Source organism: Bubalus bubalis, chromosome 3 (assembly GCF_019923935.1).
Source record: "Bubalus bubalis isolate 160015118507 breed Murrah chromosome 3, NDDB_SH_1, whole genome shotgun sequence".
Lineage (NCBI taxonomy): Eukaryota > Metazoa > Chordata > Mammalia > Artiodactyla > Bovidae > Bubalus > Bubalus bubalis.
This window is the reverse complement of record NC_059159.1, coordinates 6382078-6404953: the sequence shown is the minus strand read 5'-3', so window position 1 is coordinate 6404953 and position 22876 is coordinate 6382078. Positions and strand designations below refer to the sequence as shown.

Genomic DNA, 22876 nt, shown 5'->3' with positions numbered 1-22876 from the left:
GGACCTGATCAGAACATATTGGAGGACTTCCAAACCAACATCCCCTCCATCTGGGTGAGTGGTGAAGTTTCAGCAAACATCCCTGGCAAAATAGGGAAAGATTGTGAGCTAGAGCATTATGTAAGTTTGAAATGTAGCTTCCTGTAAGTAGCAGAAACTTCAACAAACTGCCACCTAAAGACCTTCAGTTTTGTCTGTCTCATACAGCATAAACGTGGCTATGTTGTAACAGCAAGAAGATACAGCACTTATACCTCATTGGCACTTCACAACAGACCATCAAAATACACAAAGCAAAAGCAGATGGAAGGGAGGCATAGTGATCTACTATGATAGTTGGAGCCTTCAATATGCCACTCGAAGTAATGATCAGACGGAAGAGAAGTTAGGAAATAGAGAGCTGAACAATGCAGTAAATTAACTAGATCTCACAGACATAAACAGAACACTCCAGCCCAACACACACATTCTTCACAAGTACACACGGGACATTCTCCAGGATAGACCAAACATGAGGCCACAAACTCAGTCTTAATAGATTTTAAAAGATAGACATCATACAGTTTCTTCTCTGACCAGAACAGGTTGATGTTAGAAATAAATAACGAAAGTTAAACTGGATTCTCTCCATTGTTTTTTAATAGCATTTTATTCACATTAAGACGGGGAGAAGCCACGTCTGATAGTTGGTCCAGTTCATACTGTAAAGGCATTACTCAAGGCTTAAAAAGTTTTTTTCTTACAAGACATTACATGGTATTATAAGATGGAATTAAAAAAACTAATTGACACTGACTATGTAACCAGTCAATTTATGTTTGTTTATCTTTCAATAAATACTCGAAAAGGGAAAAAATTAAAACTGGAAAATTCACAAACTTGTGGAAATGAAACAGCACACTCATACAACCAATGGATCAAAGAAGAAATCATAAAGGGAATTAGAAAACACTTAAGATGAGTGGAAGCATAAACACAATCTACAAAACTTGTGGAAGACAATGAGAGCAGTGCTAAGTGGGAAATTTAAATGCTTACATTAAAAAGAAGGGCAAAGATCGCAAATAAAAAACCTACCTTTATAACTTTAGGAGCTAGGAAAAGAAGGATAAAGCCAAAGCTAGTCTAAAAAGTTAGCTAGTCACACCTAAAACTATTGAACTCTTAGAATAAAGCGAAGGACGAAACCTTCAGAACCTCAGATTTGACAATGATTTCCTGAATATGACCTAAGCAGCACAGGTGGTAGCAACAACAAAATGGACAAATTAAACTTCATGAAACATCAAGCTTTTTGTCCTCAAAAGACACCTTCAACAGAGTAAAAATTTGGCCCACAAAATGAGAGAAAATATTTGCAAATTATATATCTGATAAGACTGAATATCCAGAATACACAGACAACTCAATAACAACAAAGAAATCAATTTGAAAATGGGCAACAGGACTGAATAGACACGTTTTCAATGAAGATACACAGATAGCCAATAAGCATATGAAAAGTGCTCGACCTGACTAATCACTGGGGAAATGCAAATCAAAAGTGCAACGAGAAACCACCTCACATGCATTAGGTTCGCTGCTATTTAAAAAAAATAAAAGTGCTGGAAAGGATGTGAAGAAACTGGAGACTCATGGTGGGAACGTAACATGGTACAGCTACTGCCGATAACAGTATCGCAGTTCCTCAAAGATTAAAAATAGGTTATCATATGATCCAGCAATTCCTCTTCTGGGTGTATGCCCAAAAGAATTGAAAGCAGAGTCTCCAAGAGATACTTGTACACCAAGCTCATAACTTGAATTTTTCACAAGAGCTAAAATATAGAAGCATTCTATTGACAGACGGATGGACAAGCATGAAGTGATATATACATCAATGAAATATTAATCGGCTTCAAAAGAATGGACTTTTAATACAATATTGCAGACATACAGCTGCAAAGTTTAAATAACTTTTTTCTTCTCTCTTAAGATACTTTCAATGTTATTAATATCTCTTAGATTAACAATAATCCCAAGAGTCCAGAGAAGTGTGCCACTCATTCTGGAGCTGTGGGCAAGGCTCTCCTCTCCCTGAGTCTTGGTCTCCTTGTCCATAAGAAGACAGGGACCCAGTCTTCAATGCCTTTGAGTTCTCCTGGCTCTTCACTGGTTCTCCCCACTTCCCAGCAACCCCAGACATTTCCATGGGGCTGTGGTTTACAAAGCTATTCGTAGGTACCATACGACAGGAGTCACACCTTTGCCTGGAGCCGCCTGGAGCTGGGATGAAGCAGAGAAGAGAGGAGAGAGACCTCGAGAGCCAGTGGGATGGAAAGTTTCCCATCGGACCATCCAGAACCGCATTCCCGGACGTCCTCAGGGAAGCCAGCCTGGCTGATGGTGCAAGACGGGCAGCCTTGGGGAGCACAGCTGCCTTGCCAGTCATCATCAAGGGGAGCAGGTAAGGGGGGCTCGGGGGTGAAGGCCGAGCCCTGGGCCTCCTGTGACCCGCAGAGTCCTCCAGTTGGTAAGGCTGGAAACACGAGCTTATGTCTTCTTAACCACGCTGTACACTGGCGTCTCGGAGGGAATCCTGTCGGCCTTGGAATCCTGGCTCTGGGGGTCAAACACTATCGAGGTGTAGTGAAGATCGCCGCTGGGCGGGCCCTGCAGAGACAGAGGCCAGAGGCTCAGAAGAGGCCGGGGAAGTGGGAATCCCAGGTTAGGGAGGAGACATCAGAGGGGCCACCTGAGGGAGTTCCACTGGCGGGGGGTGGTGGAGGCGCCACTGGTCCTCACCGTCCTGGCCACTTCCTCTTGCAAAGGCAGGTCTCCAAAATCCCATCCACCCACCTGCTCTGCCCCCACCTGGTCAAGATGAGACATGCCAGACCTGGGACCCTTTGCTGCAGGGCTTGCACCTGGACAAACATCTCCTCGAGCAACAAAATCCAAAGAAACTCTAAGGGACTAAACCTAACTGCATGCATGCATAGCTGGGGCAAATTCTGGACTAGAGACACAAAGAGACCAAAAACCCACCTGCCAACTTTGGAGGAGCCTGGAGCAAAAGCCGTGTGCCGCGCATGCCCCCTGCATAGAACAACACCCAAGAGGCGGCAAAACACCTAAGCCACCTCTCTAGCCCCACCCCTGGACACACCCCTCCCCTCACCAGCCCCCAAGCAAGGAAAACTGTTGTTTGTTCTTGCTCCCTCCTGCTGCAGCAGGGGCCCCACAGAGCCTTGCCTGAATTTCTTGTCTGGCCTCTGATCAATTTCTATTGATTGGGAAAGGCCAGGAGCCCTGATCTCTATCAAAGACACAGCGCAAATCCAAGCATCAGAGCTGGGGGAGTGCCTGGGATCTGCTTTGGGGCCATTAGTCACCAAGTTAAAAAAGCTAGGATGTTGCTAGTCCCCGGCCACGTGTCTGATGCTCAAACTTCCATCTCGTCTTCTCTAACAGCTAATCCCTCAACCTCTGCCTAAACTCTTTCCACTCAAGGGTGAATTATGACCCTGCACAGGGTGGGGATGGGAGGCAACCTCTTCCATTATTCCACTTTTCAATGCTGTGCCTACGGCTTGACCCACAGGGGCTCATTGGTAAAAATCTAAAAAGTAGAGTTCATGCCAAAGAGATGATGGGACCAAAACAGTGGAAAACCACTGGCTTTAACATTGAGTGTATGGTACGTGAGTGTGCGTGCCTGCTAAGCTGCTTCAGTCGTGTCCAACTCTGTGCGACCCCATGGACTGTAGCCCGCCAGGCTCCTCTATCCATGGGATTCTCCAGGCAAGAATACTGGAGTGGGTTGCCATGCCCTCCTCCAGGGGATCTTCCCATCCCAGGGATGGAACCTGTGTCTCTTATGTCTACAGCATTGGCAGGCGGGTTCTTTACCACTAGCGCCACCAGGGAAGCCCATGTGGTCCATGAAAGTGAAAGTGAAGTCGCTCAGTCATGTCCAACTCTTTGCGACCCCATGGACTGCAGCCTACCAGGCTTCTCTGTCCATCCATGGGATTTTCCAGGCAAGAGTACTGGAATGGGTTGCCATTTCCTTCTCCGGGGGTCTTCCCAACCCAGGGATCAAATCCGGGTCTCCCGCATTGTAGGCAGATTCTTTTATCGGCTGAGCCACCAGGGAAGTCCATATGGTACATAGTAGGTGCTTAATAAATGCTGTACTTTATTGACTCTTGATTATCCACTGGCCATTCCAAAAGCCCTTTCATCTCCCACCCGACCCCTCAGCCACAAAGACACCAAGGTCTGGCGAAATCTATACATTCTTCATTTTCTTTTCTAAGATTTTTTTGATGTGAACCTTTTTTACAGTCCTTATTGAATTCATTACAATATTGCTTCTGTTTCATATTTTGGTTTTCTGGCCAAGAGGCATGTGGGATCTCATCTCCCCGACCAGGGATCAAACTTGCACCCCCTGATTGGAAGGCTAAGTCTTAGCCACTGGACCGCCAGAGACGTCCCCAACACTTGACTGGTTTTCTGTGTATCCTCGTCCTACAGAAGCACAAGGTGACCAATTGAGCCTCTCTCCCCTCCCTGCCTGCCGGACCACACATGGCGATGCCTCTGCCACGGCCCGCGGTCCCCAGGATGGGAGCTGGGCCCTTGCACTCACCACTGTGCTGTATTCCACCTCCGCCTGCGTGGGTTGAACGGGCTTTCCAGAAGGGGGCCACGTCTGCAGCTCCAGATTTGCATAGCAGGGCTCAGTCTGCTCAGCAGCCTGGGGTGGACAGGAGTGCGGGTTTGGATGGGTGTCCACAGGCCCCCCTGCAGTCCAGCCTAGAGAGGCCCGTGTCCCTGCAAGCATCTCCCCTTCCCCTCTACGTTCCGGGTGCCCCAGCCTTCCCATCCTGCCTTCCCCCTCCCCCACTCAGGTCCTCTCTGGGGAGTGTTTGAATGCTCAGGTCAACAGCTGGGCTGGAGGACCCTGCGTCCCTCCCCCTCCCTTGGGAGGGAACAGGCTGGCCAGAGCTCACGGTGACCCAGCGACCAGACCTCCCGGGCGTTGTTCTTCCAGCTCTAGGTGAGCACCTCGCTCTATCCATGTGGGATCCACGTGGACCCCCACCGGCTAACGGGACAGATCGGATGCCCAGCATCCCCTGCGTGCCTCCCGACCACCCTGACTCCCCTCCTGCGGGAACCCTCCTTACCTGACTGCGGCTCTGGGGCGGCTCTGGTTTCTCTCCAGCTAAAGAGGCAAGAGAAGAGGAAGGAGACTGAATCCTAGAATGAGGCAGGATGATCGAGTGAATGAATAAGTGAATGACAAGAGTGGGCTCAGGGGAGGAACCACAAGTGAGCACAAGGCAGGCGTCCACAGGGGTCACTAACCCTAACCTTAACCCCAGAGGCAGCCGGGAGACAGGCGCTGAGATGCCAAGCAGGGGAGAGACAGAGGCTACATGAACACAAAGCCTTTCTTCCGTTAGCAAAGATCCCTTGACGAGGTGTGATCCACTCACACAAGTCAACTCTGCACTCAGGGATTTGGAGGAGATTATTAGCAGGGAAAATCATACATTGTGTTAAGGTTGAAAAGTGGAATTACAGGACTTCCCTGGTGGTCCAGTGGTTAGGAATCCACCTGCCAATGCAGGGGACACAGACGGGTTCGATCCCTGGTCCTGGAGGATCCCGCATGTTGCTGGGCAACTTAGCTGACGTGCCACAACTACTGAGCCCATTTTCTCCAACAAGAGAAACCACCACAGCGAGAAGCCCATGCACCACCACTAGAGAAAGCCCGCACGCAGCAACGAAGACCCAACAAAAACAAGTCAACAACAAAAATTTTTTAATTAAAAAAATGAAAGTGGAATTACATACGGAGCAAACATTTTAAAAAGTCAGATTTGCAAGAGACCGTAAGGATGTGACTCAACCGTCTGTGGTTGGTTTTCTCTGAGTGGTGCAAGTTCTTCTTTTTATTTATTAGGGTGAATTTCTTTCCCTCTCTGTGTTTTACGTCTTTTTCCAAATTTCTACAGCAATCACACACCCCGTTTTTAAAGGGGAGGAACGCTTTTTAGGTGGAAGGGCACCCTGGAGATCGCTGGGACCCACAGATCTGAGGCAACCCAGGCTGGGAAAACCCCCATGTGGTAAAGCAGTATGGGCTAAAGTTTTAGAATATGGTTCCCAGAAGCGATATGGGAAGAGCAGATGGGGAAGAGGAAGTGGTTTTCTTTCCATCCATCAAGCATACATATGTTGAGGCTGATTTCGCTGCTAAAGGCCTGAGATGTGCTGGAGGGAGGGGCTGGACCCCACGGGGATGCTGGAGGTGACAGAGTAAGGCGGGGTCTCCCCTTTGGCTCCCAGTAAGAACCAACTCCCAGTTTAGCACTGCAGGTGTGGGGTAGAGCCACCAGAGTTTCACTGCAGCCCGAAAGGCTCAGCATCGGTCATTCTGAACAAACATCCCCTCTGCCCAGGTACTCGGTGCACATGGAATTAAGAACTCTTAGTCCAGGAAGGAACCTTAAGGCTCACACCCATCTCAGGCAGAAAGCTGCTCTCCTACAGGAGTCAAGTACGAATCGGCACTTGCCCTGGGCGCCTGCCATCTGCCTCTGCAAGGATCAAATCAGGTGCTGATGCAGCTGCTTCAACACCCCCTGAAAGGAGTTCAGGGTAGAGAGCAGGAATGAGGCATCTGCGCGCCAGGTAAACGGGCGGGACAGGTCTTCAGATAGTCAGATGTCTCAGGGGCTGATTTTTATGAGCCCAATCCTTGCATCTCCCCATATCTAGAAAAGCACGAACATCCTTCACGGTGACGACTGTTCGCTGTGAGTAGCAGAAGCTTCCCAAGACGAACAGAAACCTCCTGGGAAAATGTGTGCTTGATTGCCTGTGTTCCTCCCCATTCACCAAAATCACAGATACGCTGACCTTTCCCCGCCCCCTGAATCTCTGGAGCGGTTTCTCAGACCTATCTAAGGTGTTGTCTCCCAGGCCACAGTCCTCATTCTGCCCCAGATAAAACCTAGCTCACAACTCTCACGCTGTGCAGTTTTTTTTAAGCGGACACAGATAACACTTGGGCCACCCACCAGCAAGAAGGTCACAGCGTCACTGGTTCCTCTGCTCTTCTATGTATTTAATTTGCTCAAGCGTTTGTTGAGCCCCTACTTACTGAGCACCAGACAGGATGCTGGGGGCGTCTTATTTTCTCTTTTAATCTGAGCTCAGAGGAGAATGGCTGGACCACAGGCTCCCTGGGTGCCACTGTGACAATATTAAATAATATTAAATAATACTTTCACTCAACACATACCGCTCCCGTGCCTTCTTGGGTAAGGGTCTCTGATCTTAAGGAGCTGCATGGGCTGGTGGGGAGGCAGCCTACGAAGCAGGTGAGACAAACAGGTGGGACAAGGGCTTTGATGGCGGGAGAATAGAGGCTCCCCCTGAAAGGGCCCCTGACCTGCCCTTTGGGGGCCAGGAAGAAGTCCCAGAGGAAAGGAAGCAGACAGCAGCACTCAGGGGATCAGGAGTGAGCCGGTGGAGGGCAGGGCAGGCCCCCCAGGTGCCCAGAGCAAACGCGGAGGAAATTGAGAAACTGCTGCCTTCCAGAGTGTGAGGATGGGCAGATCGCCAAGGCCTTGACCATGCTGGGCAGGCCTGGACTTTGGAGGCTGTAGGAGATCACGGAAGGGTTTAGACAGAAGAGGGACGTTGCTTCATGAGCCCAGCCCTGCCGTGGGAAAGGCCTCTTGCCTTAAAGTCACCTCCTCTCAGCCATACCACGGACACTCCCTCCCGGGCCTGCCCTCTAGGGTCACCCGGGGCCATGTGGTCCCAGGGGAGATACAGCTGATGACCCTTCTGGAAACCCAGACGCATTTCCTCTAGGACCGGAGGGTGTGGGCGGGGCCGGCCCACCCTCGGGGTGGGGTGCAGGTGGGTGTGGGGGGCTCACTCACCTTTGACCCGTCTCTGAACCATCCTCCAGGCGAGCAGTGAGATGCCCCCCAGCAGGAGCAGCAGCAGCACCAACCAGATCAGCAGCTCATGGAGCCTGAAGGGAGACAGGGTGGGCTGGGTGGGGCAGGGGGTCCCACCTTCCCTCTCTTGTTCAGTAGATAAGCGCCCACTGAAAAAAAGGCAGACAGCGTAAAGCCTCCTTTGCAACCCCCGTCTACCTAAATCCCCCCACAGACACACACGTTACACCTAAGAGCCTTCCAGAGCCTCTTTATTCAATGCAAGAAAATACGAATATACATTATTTTTGTATATGTCCTTTTTTCACATAAAAGAGGCATAGTATAAACCATGGGTCCCCAGCCCCTGGGCCATGGACCAGTACCCACCAGGGGACTGTTAGGAACCTGGCCACACAGCAGGAGGTGAGCACCTCCCCATTCACCCCCCACCCCCCAAATCTCTCTTATTACTGCCTCAACCATCCACTCCCACCCCCGTCTGTGGAAAAGCTGTCTTCCACAAAACTGGTCCCTGGTGCCAAAAAGGTTGGGGGCCGCTGGTATAAACGCTGTTGTTCAGCTGCTCAGCCGTGTCCAACTCTTTGCGACCCCATGCACTGCAGCATGCCAGGCTTCCCTGTCTTTCACCATCTCCTGGAGCTTGCTCAAACTCACGTCCATTGAGTCATTGATAAACACTAGCTTTTTACTTCACAATGCATTTACTTCACAAAAGATCTTTCCATGTCACTGCATACAGAAGTTCCCTGTGGGTTTTTTTTTTACAGCTGCATAGTATTCCATTGCATGGACAGACCATAAATTATTTGACTCTTCCCTTTCCATGGGCATTTCTTTTGCCCAGTCTTTTGCAATTACAAACCTGGCTGCAAAAGCATCACCTTGAAACTCTACCACTTCACACTCAGACAGCAGCAATTGCTTTCCTGGGGAAATGACGAAACTTGGGCTCTGCCCCTCCCTTCCTTGGGCCCCTTCTTTTATGCCTAACTGGCATCCATAATGTTCTAGTCTTTTTTTTCTTAAAGATGCACCCCCCCGCCCCACCCCTGAGAACTGTACAAGCTTCAGCTATACAAAACCCAACTCTGGGGCTTCCCTAGCAGCTCAGTGGTGAAGAATCCACCTGCCAATGCAGGGGACACAAACAGGTTTGGTCCCTGGTCCAGGAAGATCCCACAAGCTGCGGAGGGAGTAAGCCCAGGCTGCACAACTACCAGGCCTGTGCTCCATGACTAGAGAAGCTGCTGCAGTGAGAAGCCCAAGCACAGAAACTGGAGAGTAAGCGCCACTCTCTGCAGCTAGAGAAAGCCTGTGCAGCAACAAAGACCCAGCACAGGGGGGAAAAAAAGACAAATAGACAAATAAAATTATTGTTTAAAAAACCCAGCTCCATTCCCCAGGTGTGCATCTGCAGATCGTTTCTGAAGGCGGCATGTTTGGGGCCTGAATCTCACCTTGCCTGATATAAAGCTTGTCACCTGGATTGTCAGGAAGCCAGTGGAGGGGTCTTGGGGTGTCCTATAATAAAGAATCTGACTGGCCTTTGCCTCTGGCTCCTGGAAGGGAGGCTCTAAATCCTTGAGGTTTTCTTAGTAATAGGAGCACCTTTGTGATTCACAAGCCCCTTGGATCTGCCTGAGATTTTCCCTGACTCAGGCCGGGAGCTGGCCACCAGAAGGGCCAGCCATGTGATGAGAGATTTGGGGCTCTGGCCAGCCTGACCTTCAGGGAAGTGGAAAGGGGTGTTGGGGGTTGAGGTCAGTCGTGTGGGCAATGATTAGATTAGTCATGTCTGTGCAATGAAACCCAAGTAAAAACTATGGGCACCAAGACTTGAAGGAACTTCCTGGTTGGTAAAGACATCAAAGTCCAGGGAGGGTGATGCCCTCCAACTCCACTGGGAAAGGGCACAGAAATTTTGCAGTCAGGACCCTCCCAGACCTTGCCCTACATGTCTCTTCATTGACTGGTCCTGACCTTTATGCGTGTGTGCTGAGTCATTTCAGTCGTGTCTGACTCTGCAACCCCACGGACTGTAGCCTGCAGCCGTAGGCTGGACCCCGTGGACTATAGCCTTCATGGTTAGGCTCATCTGCCCATGGGGATTCTCCAGGCAAGAATACTGGAGTGGGTTGCCATGCCCTCCTCCAGGGGATCTTCCCAACCCAGAGAACAAACCCAGGTCTCTTATGTCTCCTGCATTGGCAAGTGGGTTCTTTTCCACTAGCTCCTCCTGGGAAGCACCCTGACCTTTATACTTTATGATAAAACTATATGTATAGCACTTCTCTACATTCTGTGAATTACCTAAGCAACTACCAAACCCAAGGGAGTCGTGTATCCAGCTGATCAGAAATGTGATGATCTGAGCATCCCCAAAGAGCTCTGGCATCTGAAGTCAGGCCATCTTACAAGACTGAGCCTCACGAGCCTCGCAGGATGCTGGAGTCTGTGCTGACTCCCAGGTGGCCATTTCTGGAATCGACTTGCAGGGCGCCAGGTGGTGTCAGGTTAGGGAGTCTTGGGCTTCCCTGGTGGTCCAGTGGTTAAGAATCTGCCTGACAATGCAGGCGACACAGGTTCGATCCCTGGCCCAGGAAGATCCCACATGCCGCGGGGCAACTAAGCCCGGGCACCACAACTCAGGTGGCGCTAGTGGTAAAGAACCTGCCTGCCAACCCAGAAGACACAAGAGATGCAGGTTCAATCCCTGGGCAGGGAAAATTCCCTGGAGAAGGGCATGGCAACCCGCTCCAGTATTCTTGCCTGGAGAATCCCATGGACAGAGGAGCCTGGTGGGCCAGAGTCCATGGGATCAAAAAGAGTTGGACACGACTGGGCAACTAACACACACCACAGCTACGGAGCTCACGCTCTAGGGCTCATGCTCTGCAGCAAGAGAAGCCACCACAACGAGAAGCCCTAGTGCCGGAACTAGAGAGTAGTCTCCACTTACTGCAACTAGAGAAAGCCCCAGTGCAGCCACGAAGACCCCGCACAGCCAAAAATAAAAATTAATTGATTACTTTTTTAAAAAGGGAGTCTGTGAATCCCAGAAATGATTTCGGACAATATGCATATTTCCAGGGAAAGAAACTATAAATGTCAGATTCTCCTGGGGTTTTTTTTTTACCTCCCCCTGCCAAAAAAAGGTCGAGAATCACAAATTTGGAAGAAAGAACCTAAAACTTCGGAATCATATAAACTCAGCCTGGGAGGCAGCCTGCCTCTGTGACTGTATTACCCACTCAGTCACTTAACCTCTCGGAGCCTCAGTTTACTCATCCATAAACTGAGAGTGATGGTGGTGAAGGATTGTAAGGAGCAGATGATGACGCCCAGGTGGGGCACTGAGCGTGCGCCTGGCAGGATATCATCTCACCAGCTCTCATTAAATGTCGCTTTCCCTCCCTCCACCCCCAGCTGCTGCCCGGCCTGAGCCCTCTCTCGGAGCCCAGGGCAGGTCCAGTGTGGCCCCTACGAGCCAAGCTAGGAGACACAGACCAGCTTCCAGCCTGGGTGCAAAGGGAGCCAGAGGCCCCAGTCAACGGGGACAGGGCTCCTGACCAAATAGACCCCAAGGCAGAGGAGGCCCGCTTCCAGGACACGGGTCTAGGGCACCTTACCTCCAGTTCTGCGTGGGGTCATATTCCTCCTGGCTGCTGGCATTGTGGGTGGTGCCCTCTGTGGTCAGGGTGGTGAAGGACACAGTTGAAACTTTGGTTGTGATTGTCGAGGTCTCGGCTGGGACAGTCAGTCGGGTTGGCCTTGGTGTTGGTGGCGCTGCTGGTGCTGAAATACAAATCAGACTCGGGGAGCCCCTCTGACTCTCCCACCACCCCCCAATACCTTTCACACAAAATAATCACTCAGGAAGGGGGCAGGATGGAGGACCCCATGGCCAGGACCCTCCCAGGGCCAGTGAGCGTTTCCAAATGGGACACAGGTACCGCCCCCAACAGCCCTGACCCCATCCCCATGATGAGGTCAGGGTCCTCCAGAGGCCCCAGAGTCACCCCCACCCCCAGGCTTGCTCCACCCCCCCACACACCAAGTCACAGCCTCGTGAGCCTGCCAGAGACGGCCGCCTGGACTGCAGATCGTGTTAGCGCTCCCACTGTGTTCAGCATCTTCGCCCCGCCCGCCGCCTCTCCACTCAGCTCCCCACCTTCCCCCACACACACTTTCCCGGGTTTTGGCAGGGAGGCCCACGGCACCCTCCTCTCTCAGCTGCACACCCCGCCTCTCTGCCACCCCTTCCCCAACAAGCACCTTCTCATCGCTCAAGACTGAGGAGATGTGCCAGAGCCCTGACTGTCTCTCTGTCACACACACACACACACACATGCGCATGTGTGCACACACACACATACACACAATATACACACATACACACACACATACACACAATATACATACACCCCCCACACACAGAGTTTTCTCTCTGATGTGATTTGTGCCTTGGCTATCCCAACCTGAGACTGTTCAGGTGACCTTTTTGCTGGTACAGGGGGAGGGGTGTGCATGGCTCACCTGGGATCACAGACACCTCTATCTCGAAGATGGGGTCAATATTAAATGGCACATTGATCCCACACCGGTACGTTCCCGCATCCTCCTCTCTGAGGCTCTTCAAGGTCACTGTGAAGGTGAGGTTTGCAGGATGGTCTCTGATGGACATGCGGTCCCTCGTCACTTCTCTCTCTGACTTTGTGGTCTCCGCCATCTTCCACAATAATACACACGGGGGTTTGCACCAGTATTTGGAATTGTTTATGAATTCCTCTCGGTACCGACACTCCACGCTCAGGGATCCCCCCACGATGCCCCTCACTTTGCGGGGGCCGCTCAGGGAAAAACAGCCTGGAAAACACAAACGGGTCCAGCTCCATCAGGTGGGCCTGGGTCAGGACACCCTGGGGGTCACCCCCAAAAGTTCCCCCATCTCTTTCTAGCTGCCCCGCATCAGCCTGAATATACCTTGAGACTTTGCCCCTTCCACTCTGTCAGCCCTAAGACCATAGCTGCCCTCTCCTCCAGACCCGAACTTTCTTTCCTCTGCCCTTCCCACCTCTCACCCACCAGGGACCTCCCACCTCCCAGCTTGTCAGGATGCCCCCAGCCCAGAGCAGCTCAGTCACCTGAAGAACCGCTCGCAGCCGATGTGTTCCCACCAAGGGGCTGTGCCCCGAGGCAGAGAGAGGGCTGCCAGATGGTTCACAGAAGCACCAGACATGAGGCAAATTTTGCGGATGAAAAATCACCTGCACACACAGTTTACTGACAGCCTTCATCTCACCCTGGGTCTTACTTCAGCTTGCCCAGCCCCTATTAACTTAATTTTCAAGGAAGATTACGCTTTATTTCTGAGATTGGGGCCTGCCATTGTCCCAGAGAGTCCTCTGCTACGGAGCTGGGGGACTAAGGTGATGTGTATGAAATTAATGCTGGCCACCAAGCCGAGGACATGCCCCCCGCCCTGGCCCCTGTGGATGCGGCTCCTCACCAGCCCTGTAATTCTGTGACGGGGCCCCCACAGTGGTGGGGGCATGTAGCTTGCTGTCTTTCGCTAGAGTTAGGCGTCTTTCATTTGACTTGGCTTTTCAGGCTCTTAAATCACTTGAAGACACTCAAACGTAAGCCCCTGGGACCTTCTTCTTGTATCTTTAAGGTCTACACGTGTCTGGCACTTGGGTGTGAGCACCTCCCCCAGCCCACACGGCTCTCCGTTCAAAGCTGCCCAAAGCTGACCACAAGCTCCCACTCCTGGGAGCCCATCAGGGGACCCTATTCTGGCCTGGGTGGCAGACGCCCCGCAGAGATGCCTTCTCCAGCCCCACTGCGGGTGTGATGTTTCCTGAGATGCTCCGTGGCCAGTGCCATGGTGGCATGGAAAGGGCATCAGAAGAATCTGAGTTTTAGTCTCAGTTCTATGACAAGTCTGCTGTGTGTTCTGGGACAAGTTACCTAACCTCTCTGAGCTTCAGAGGCCTCACTGGTAACGTGGTGATGACTGGTAAGCCTTGCAGGACATTGGGAGTATTGGATGAGATAATGGGCGCCAGATGCCTGGAGAATAATATCAGGTTGAACCACATGAAGCTGCCGGCATCCCTCTGTGTCTGGCCAAGAAAGCCAACATTTCAGAAAATTCAGTCTAATGAACATAGATAACCCTCTGAGAACTAAGATCCCACAAGCCGAGCAGTGCAGCCAAAAATAGAAAAAAAGACATTCTCTACAGGTAAGTGTGTAAATCTGGATGAATGTATGATTTTCTAGAAAATAACAAATCAGTAAAATCAACACACACCGAGTGCTTAACAGATAAACGTCCCAGCCCTTCCTTCGTTTAAGACGTTGCTTCTGCTGCCCACATCCAGACTCCACGCCCTGTGTCCCCTCGACTGTGAATTGTCATCTTTCCAGCCTGGCTCCCGGCTCCCCTGTCTGGGCTGGGTTCCCCTTCACCTACGGGACCCAGCCCTCTGCATCCGGGGCCTGCCTTCCCCTTGCACCGTCTGTCTCCGTCTGTCTCTCTCCCTGTGTCTCTCTGTCTCTCTGTATCACTGCCTCTGTGTCTTTGTCTGTCTCTCCTTCTCTCTCTGTGTGTGTCTGTCTGTCCTTCTCTCTCTCCTTCTGACTCTCACTTTCTGTCTCTCTGTCTCTGGATCTCATCATCTATCTCTGTCTGCCTCTTTATCTGTCTCTGTCTCTTCTAACAGGGTGTTCCTCTGTTTTCCTAATGTTTTACTTCAGAATCACAAAATCTCATCCCACTAAATCCCAGATAAACGTGTGAACCATCCAACACAAGAAGTGGAGAGGAACCGACGCGTTCACACCCCACCCAGGAGACAGAGTAGAGCCAGAGCAGAAGTTAGTGAATCAGGAAACTAAAAACATTGCAACTAGTGTATACGCTGAAAAGCTGATTTTTCAATTGGGAGAAACAAACAACAAAATAGACATTCTTGTGTGTAACCAGATCAAGAAAAAATAAAAAGAAGACACACGTAAACCATTAAAAAGAAAAATAGGGTAAACCGCAAGCCTCTACAAAAACATCTGCACACTTGGACAAAACTAGTGATTTTCTCATTTTTAAAAAAACATGTATTTATTTGTTTAGTTGAGCTGGGTCTTAGTTGCCACACTTGGGATCTTTAGCTGTGGCATGTGGGATCTAGTTCCCTGACTAGGAATCGAATCTGGGCCTCCGGTGTTGGGAGCACAGAGTCTTAGCCACCAGACTACCAAGGAAGTCCCCCAAACTGGTGATTTTCTAGGAAAGTATATATTACCGATATTAACCCAGAATAGATTTTTTAAAAATGTAGACCAGTACCTGTAAGTGTTAGCAAGGAGTCCTTTCCCAAAGATAACTATGTGAAGTGATATGGTAATTATTTCATGGTGTATACATGTATCAAAATATCACTGTAATTGTACACCATATATATATACACAGTTTTTACTTGTTAATTATGCCTCAGTAAAACTGGAGAGAAAAGAGAAGAAAGAAGTTCCTTTTTCTTTCCATTCCAAAAATTGAGGAGCAAAACTCAGTTTCACAAGTTAATTCTCTCAAAACTTTCAAAGACCAGACAATCCCAATTTTATTTAAACATCTGCAGAGAATAAGAAAACAGGAAAAACTTCCTAATTCTTATCATACATGCTTAGTCACTCAGCTGCATCCGACTCTTTGTGACCCTATGGACTATAGCCTGCCAGGCTCCTCTGTCAATGGGATTTTCCAGGCAAGAATACTGGAGTGGGTAGCCATTCCCTTCTCTCAGGGATCAAACCCAGGTCTCCTGCATTGCAGACAAATTCTTTACCATCTGAGTCTTCAGGGAAGCCCAATTCTTATCATGAAGTCAGTATAATGTATATCAAAGACTAAAATCCGGCCAAATATCTTAATATAATCACCACTAGAATAGTTCAAAGGAAAAAAACTATAGGCGTACTGTGCCGGGATTGGGGATTTTGTTCCAGACAACTGTGCGTGCTCAGTCACTTCAGTCATGTCTGACTCTGCAACCCCCTGGAGTGGAGCCCACCAGGCTCCTCTGTCCGTGGGATTCTCCAGGCAAGAATACTGGAGCGAGTTGCCATTTCCTTCTCCATCCAGACAACCATAGTGAAGCAAATATTGCAATAAAGAAAGTCACAAGAAGTTTTTAGTTTCCCAGCACATATAAAAGCTATGTTTGGGACTCCCCTGGTGGTTAAAGGTGAAGACTCCATGTTTTAATGCATGGGGTGTGGGTTTGATCCATGGTTGGGGAACTGAGATCCCACATGCTGCACAGCCGAAAGAAAAAAGCGATGCTTAGGTTATTATACTCCGGTCTATGAAGTGCGCAACAATTAGCATTATGTCTTACAAACAATTTACATACCTTAATTTAAAAATATCATACTCTATTGCTAAAAAATGCTATGCATCATCTGAGCCTTCAGTGAGTCGTAATCTTTTTCTGGTGGAGAATCTGAAATTTTGCAGGAATTACCAAAATGTGACAGAGACAGGAGGGGAGGAAATGCTGTTGGAAAAATGGAGCCAATAGACTTGCTCAAAGTAGGGCTACCACAGACATTCAACTGGAGAAAGGCAACGTCTGTGAAACTCAACAAAGCAAAGCGCAAAGCGAGGTGTGATCGTCTCAGTGCTGCATCGTGTGAGCTCAGTCGCTCCGTCGTGTCCGACTCTCTGCGACCCCATGGACTGTAGGACCCCAGGCTCCTCTGTCCGTGGGACTCTCCAGGCAAGAATACTGGAGTGGGTTGCCATGCCCTCCTCTAGTGGATCTTCCCGAACCAGGGATCAAACCCAGGTCTCCCACATTGCAGGCGGATTCTTTCCCTGGAGGCTCAGACAGTAAAGAATTGTCTCAATAGATCATGAAAAAGCACCTGACTCCTGATGCTGCTGTTTTTAAAAACACAGGCAGTGCCCCCTTTAAACTAATGGAAACACTGCACCCCTGCCCACCCAGGGGCCAGGCAGGCATGACCACGGCCACCGCGGCCCTGGGTATCGTGGGACGAGCCCATGACCAATGAGAGAGCAAACCAGAGAAACAGCGGACCCTCCACCCATGACCAATGAGAGAGGAAACCAGAGAAACAGCGGACCCTCCACCCAGGCAGATCCTGTGAACACACAAGAACCCCCTAGAGGGACAGTAGAAACATGAGTCATGAGAAGGTGGCCAGTTTCTCAGCGGTAATGAACCTGCCTGCAAAGCAGGAGATGCAGCAAACAGGGGTTCAGTCCCTGGGTCGGGAAGATCCCCTGGAGGAGGAAATGGCAACAACCGACTCCAGTATTCTTGTCTGGAGAATCCCCATGGACAGAGGAGCCTGGCGGGCTCCAGCCCTTGGGATCCAGAGTCAGGCACGCCTGAGTGACTGAGCACACAAGGATGAGAGTGGCAAGGCTGCAGGAGCCGTCTGAGAGCCGTGAACACTCCTAAAGGCCCAGGAGAGAAATCATCACAAGGAAGCCCTCTCCTCCAGGGAGCGAGCCTCCTCCTCCCTTCCCTGAAGCTGCTCTGCCCTCTCCCTCCCTGCCCTGTCCCCCTCGCCTTCCCCAATGGGATGGGAATCCCCATCTCCCTTCCTTGGAGACCACCAGCCCCCTGGTCCTTAGGTCCTGGCCCCTCGAGCCACCCTGGTTGTTCATTCACCTCCGTGACCCTGAGACCAGGGCCGGCCCCTGCCTGGTCCCCACACTTCCTCCACCCCCTGGACCCGTGACCCAGAGGGCACCTCCTGTCAATGAGCACATCCTGGGTGCGCCCGGCGGTCACCCTGCCACCCACTCTGGCGTGCCCTGACTTTTGCCCTCTTTCCTCTAATAATTCATCCCCAAACCTTCGGCAAAACCCCTCCTCCATGTCCCACTGTGGCTCCTGCAAGGCCAGATGGATGCAGAAGGGGAGATGGACCCTCACCCATGCCCTCCGAGGATAGGGTCCATCTTAAGTGGTGGACAGACCATGCGCCAGTCTGAGTCACCCTCCCCACTTCCATCCCCACCCTCCACCCTCCCCCTCCCACCCCCATCCCCTGGCAGCCCCCACCTGGGACCCAGAGAAGCAGCAGAGCCGGGGGCAGCCACATAGCCCGGTGCGGCTGGGCCATCGCTCCAGCACAGATGTCACCTGCAGCAGCGCCCACCCAGCCGGTCCTGAGGTCTCAGTCCCCCTCCAGAAGGACAGTCAGGCCTGCAGGCTCCCACTTCTGCTTTTCTTCAAGCCTTGCTGCTTCCTTGTTCAGCTTCTTTTCAGTTCTGTTCCTGGAGCTGCTGAGAAGATGGGAGTCACCGAGAAGCAAGCCTGCTGGTGGTGCCCGAGACCCCCCGGCCACGTTCTGTAGGTACTTCCGGTGAGGAGCCCTCCCAAGCCTCCAGCTCACCTCCCCTTCCCTCCCACCCCCAAACCACAGGCTGAAGTTTCCGTCTAACCCAGCCAGTGGCTCCTTGGTGTCCCTGTGGTCGGGGTGAGAGCCCTGGGGAGGAGCAAGGGCCCTGGGTGTGTCCCACAGTGTGACTGCCCCGGGGAGCAGCCCTTCCACGAGCCCCCTGGCTCAAGGCCCGCACCCCCAAGGTGGCACCATGACCCCAGAGTCCCTGAGTGATTTCTCATCTTGAAAACCTGTCTTCCACTTGGCCTGAAGGTCCTCGGGTGGTGACCTTCCTTCCCAGGCAGCCCCCACTGGACCCAGCTCAGGGCTGGGTCTCAGAGTGGGACAGAGTGGGACTCAGCAAGCCTGCATGGACCCCTTCTTCCCCAGTCCACGTGGAGCTCAGGCTCCAAATACACACACACGTGTTCCTTGTGACACGTGCCCCTAGGTTGCACAGAACAGCCTCACGAGCATCGGAAACCAGTCCTAACGTGCCACCTGAGAGCTTGCAGATAGTTAACTCTAAATGTCCCCATCTGGAGTCCCCTGAATGCCCTTCCCTTCCTGCTCTGCCTATAACATTTCCAGAAATATATATTTTTCAACCACCAAAAGTCAAGGTCTTGAATGTCAAGGTCAAGAGCGGGGAGGCACCAGCTGGATTAGAAGCAGGAGGCTGGGTTGTGGCTCATCCACAACCACCCTTTGTACCACTGGTGTGACCTTGACCAAAACCCGAAGCTCCTGTAAAATGTCAATAACAATAGCTAATCGGAGGGAATAGAATAGTATCATAATTATACAAACACTTGAAGATGAGATAATAGTGTCCTCAAGCCAGTTTTTTCCCCAAGGAAATATATCTTTCCTCTAATGAAAGGCAATAGGAAAATAGGATTTTTTTTAATTTATTTTTTGGCCCCTGCCATGCACATGTGGGGTCTTTGTTCCCTGACTAAGGATCAAACCCAAGTCCCCTGCAGTGGAAGCATGGCGTCTTCACCACTGGAGAACCAGGGGCGTCCCAGAAAATAGGATTTGATAGGAAGACATATGTTTTACAGATAGTCTGCCAGATGCGCCTGTCCTTAGAAACCTAGAGAAACACTTAAACTATAGCAAAGAGGAAGTTCAGTCCAGTTGCTCAATCATATCCGACTCTTTGTAACCCCATGGACTGCAGCACACCAGGCTTCTCTGTCCATCACCAATTCCCGGAGCTTGCCCAAACTCATGTCCATTGAGTCAGTGATGCCATCCAACCATCTCATCCTCTGTCGTCCCCTTCTTCTCCTGCCAGCAAAGAGGAAAGGCCAGGGCAATTGATCCCCGCCACCCCCAACCTGTTCACCCTAATCTGCCCACAAACCCTAAGAAAGAAACAGATTGATGCAAAATTACCCCATGATGTCAGAAAATTAAGAAAGAGGTACTTTCCCCACTGGCCTTCAAAGACTATCAGCGCATGAGATGTAGGGGAAAATGAAACCCACCAGCTCCAGGCCTGAACCCCCTTCCTTGGAGCGGGGGTCTTGCAACCAGAGAGCCCTTCATCATAGGCTCTGGTGGTCTCTTCCCAGGCTCTTGGATCTTCTTCCCAGTGTGGACGCCAGTGCTCGGAGGCCAGTGGGCAGGGATGACGTGGTGGTGATGGGTAGGGGGTTCCAGACCTGCAGCTGCCTGTTGAGCTCTGAGAACCCAGATTTGGGGGTGGGGCCCTGCAGAACTTCCCTCCCTGGGGCATCACAATCTCAGAGCTGCCACCCTCACCCCAGGGAGATGAGGCTCCCTCAGCCCTGCTTCTTCCTCCTCCTGCGCAGAAAGGAAAGCCAAGGGGCCCTCAGGGAGGGCGTGTCTCACCCACAGTGGGTCAGGTGTGGCCGAGAGGCTGAACTGAGAAGCAGGAAGCAGCTGAGAAGGAGAGCTTGACATCTGGGGGAGCTGGCAGTGGGGGACGGGGCTGGGGGCGATGCCTCTGACGGCCACTGAGCACCTACCATGCTCTGGAGGTGTGTGTGGTGGTGGGATGCACCACCCGGGGGTTCACCACAGGATCCACAGGGCAAGGGGAGGGACTCCGAATGAGGAACAGCCAGGAGAGGGGCGGCAGGAAGGGACAGACCGCTGGCTGGGAGCATCTGATTTCCCTTCGGCCAGAGCCTGGGTGAGATCAGCGTTTGCTGACTCCACAGCTTCCGTCTGGAGGACTGGGAGGACAGACGGAAGATCAGGAGGATGGACGGAGGACCAGGAGGACAGACAGGGGACAGGGAGGACGGACGGGCAGGGGCTGGGAGGACGGACAGAGGGCCGGGAGGATGGACGGAGGGCTGGGAGGACGGACGGGGACCGGGAGGACGGACGGAGGGCTGAGACGGACAGACCGGGGAGCAAGGGGACGGACGGGGGACCGGGGGGCGGACAGGCGGGGGACCAAGGAAACAGACAGGGGGCTGGGAGCATCTGGTTTCCCTTCAGCCAGAGCCTGGGCGAGACCAGCGTCTGCTGACTCCACGGTTTCTGCCTGGCCCAGCCAGCGTCCCTGGGGCCGCCACACCTTGCCTTCCTGCCCCTCCCTAAGGAAACTCCCTCCACATGACCTGACCCTCCGAGGGCCCAGGCAGCTTGACCAGCCCGTGTTCCGGGGCCAACGACCACGACCAACGTGAAGGCCATCAACACGCCTCCTGCCTGGGTCTGGATGCGCTGTGGTCCAGACCGAGAGAAAGAGGAAGCTGCGGGCGGGCAGACAGGCAGGTGACCGTGCCAGCTGAGGCTTGAGAGCCCTCACGGCCCCCAAGGGGTCCTCCAGGCTCCCTGTCATGTGCAGAACCACCGCTCATGGGGCCTGGCCCCAGGGACACTCTCTCCACCCCGGGGAGGGAGCTGGGGCTGGCACCTGGTCCAGTGGGGGCCTGGGGAGGTTACCTGGTACCCATGGTTGGGGTGGGGGTGGTCAGCAGGGGGGCGTCCACCTGTGGCCTCTCCTGCCCCTCTGTGAAGGTGGTCGAGCGGTCCCCAGGGTCGAACCCAGGGATGGGGCTCCTCGAGCAGGAGGGCTGTGGCTGGCTCTTCACAGACGTTGCTTCATCCTCAGACTCCCCTCCCCACCATGCCTGTCACTCACTCTCCCCGAGCCAGGCTCAGCCACCTTCTCAGAAGACCCCTTCCTTTTCCCGGCCCCTCTGAGCCCCGCAATGCCTCTTTCTGATGAGATCACCTCTGCCCAGGTGTCACCGCGTGCCCTCTGTTTTATGGAAAGGCTGAAGATCTCACAAAAGCAGAGACCACCAGCAGCTCCAAGCTTACACACACCTGCGCCCCTCCTCCGCACTTCCCGGGGAAGGATAACCAGATTGGAGATGTGTCCAGAGAAGGCCAGGCCACCAAGGTCTCTCTTGTCTTCTTGCCAAACAAGCACCGCCAGGGAGAAGAAAGGGACAGAACTTAAAATGATGAGAGCCCGTTAAATCTGTCCAACCGAGCTCGTAAGGAGTGTGCGTGTCACCTAGGTTACGTTGCAAACGAGGTTCAAGCAGAGGCCAGCGGCCTGATGCCAGGGAGGGGGAAACAGCAGGCTCCAGACTGCCCGCCAGCCCCTCCCAAGCTCCCAGGACCACCGAGCGGCGGGTGTCTAAGTGGGCAGCCTCTCTGGCCTCCAGCATCTCTGCCGAATCACCTAAGATCTCTGCAGGGAGCCAGGCTGAGGGTGAGGGGAGGGAGAGGGGAGCTGGCTTCCCCAGGGCCCTGGATTGTGACGACAGGGGGCGGCACAATGGGGAGGGTCCAGCCTTTGTGTCGGGAACCTGAGCGGCTTTCCGGCTTTTTGTGCGTCCTTGTACAGTCAGCTTCTCCTTCTGTGAAAAGGGAACCCTACTCCTCACCCTGCCTCCTTGGTGGGGAGGCATAAAATGAGATCAGAGGTGTGAATCCATCTTCCTCAACATCCGCCGTGTACCTGTGTTCATTTCTACTCCGGGCAGGAAGATGAGACAACGCACTTATGAGAACCTGCATCTGTCTGTGGTAAACCTGAAACTTCTGCCCACCAGCCCGTGACTCAAAGGGCAGTGAGCACACAGGGCCGGCAGGGAGAGTCTGCTTCTGGAAGGCGTGGAGGGCACCCACGCTGCTGACTCAGGAGCAGGGTGAGGAAGAGGGTGTTGCGGCCTCGGGAACCAAACTGATGGCTTTGCCAGGGCATCCCCGCCCCGCCCCCGCCACCCTCCCCCCCTCCGTCATCGTCACCACCTCCCTCTGTCTCCTTCTCTTTCGCGGGCCGCCCCAGGCAAAGGCACGCCTGCTCCTGCCAGGGAAGGCCTGGGTGCCAGACCAGGGACACCTTCCCCTGTGCTAGTGGGGGATCAACCAGGAAGTGGTCCACTTACAAATTCCTATTCTTTGACTTTGAGAGGCACACTTCTCCTTGAGCTTGAATGTGTGAGTTTCATGCTGAGGGTGACCCTAGCTCC

At 52.4% G+C, this 22876-nt stretch overlaps 1 protein-coding gene and 1 long non-coding RNA gene across 16 annotated transcripts; one reads left to right on the top strand and one right to left on the bottom strand.

Moving 5' to 3' along the window:
• Positions 1-617: 617 nt before the first annotated feature.
• On the bottom strand, positions 618-20683 carry LOC102394156 (CMRF35-like molecule 8). 15 transcript variants are annotated; one of them, XM_044938523.1, is made up of 8 exons: positions 18080-18456; positions 12516-12845; positions 11609-11774; positions 7956-8125; positions 7166-7257; positions 5178-5215; positions 4637-4744; positions 618-2652 (listed from the first exon to the last, which is right to left on the bottom strand). In XM_044938523.1, the coding sequence occupies exons 1-8, from the start codon at positions 18138-18140 to the stop codon at positions 2616-2618; spliced, it is 1002 nt and encodes a 333-aa protein (XP_044794458.1). In that variant the 5' UTR covers positions 18141-18456; the 3' UTR covers positions 618-2615. The 15 variants fall into 15 exon arrangements, 14 of the variants coding, with proteins under 14 accessions (XP_044794458.1, XP_044794462.1, XP_044794459.1 ...); XM_044938527.1 differs by having other exon boundaries at positions 7956-8050; XM_044938524.1 differs by lacking the exon at positions 7166-7257.
• LOC102393723 lies at positions 20324-21870 on the top strand. The gene is made up of 3 exons (XR_003107652.2): positions 20324-20413; positions 20986-21161; positions 21635-21870. It is a non-coding gene; the product is annotated as an uncharacterized LOC102393723 (long non-coding RNA).
• Positions 21871-22876: the final 1006 nt, after the last annotated feature.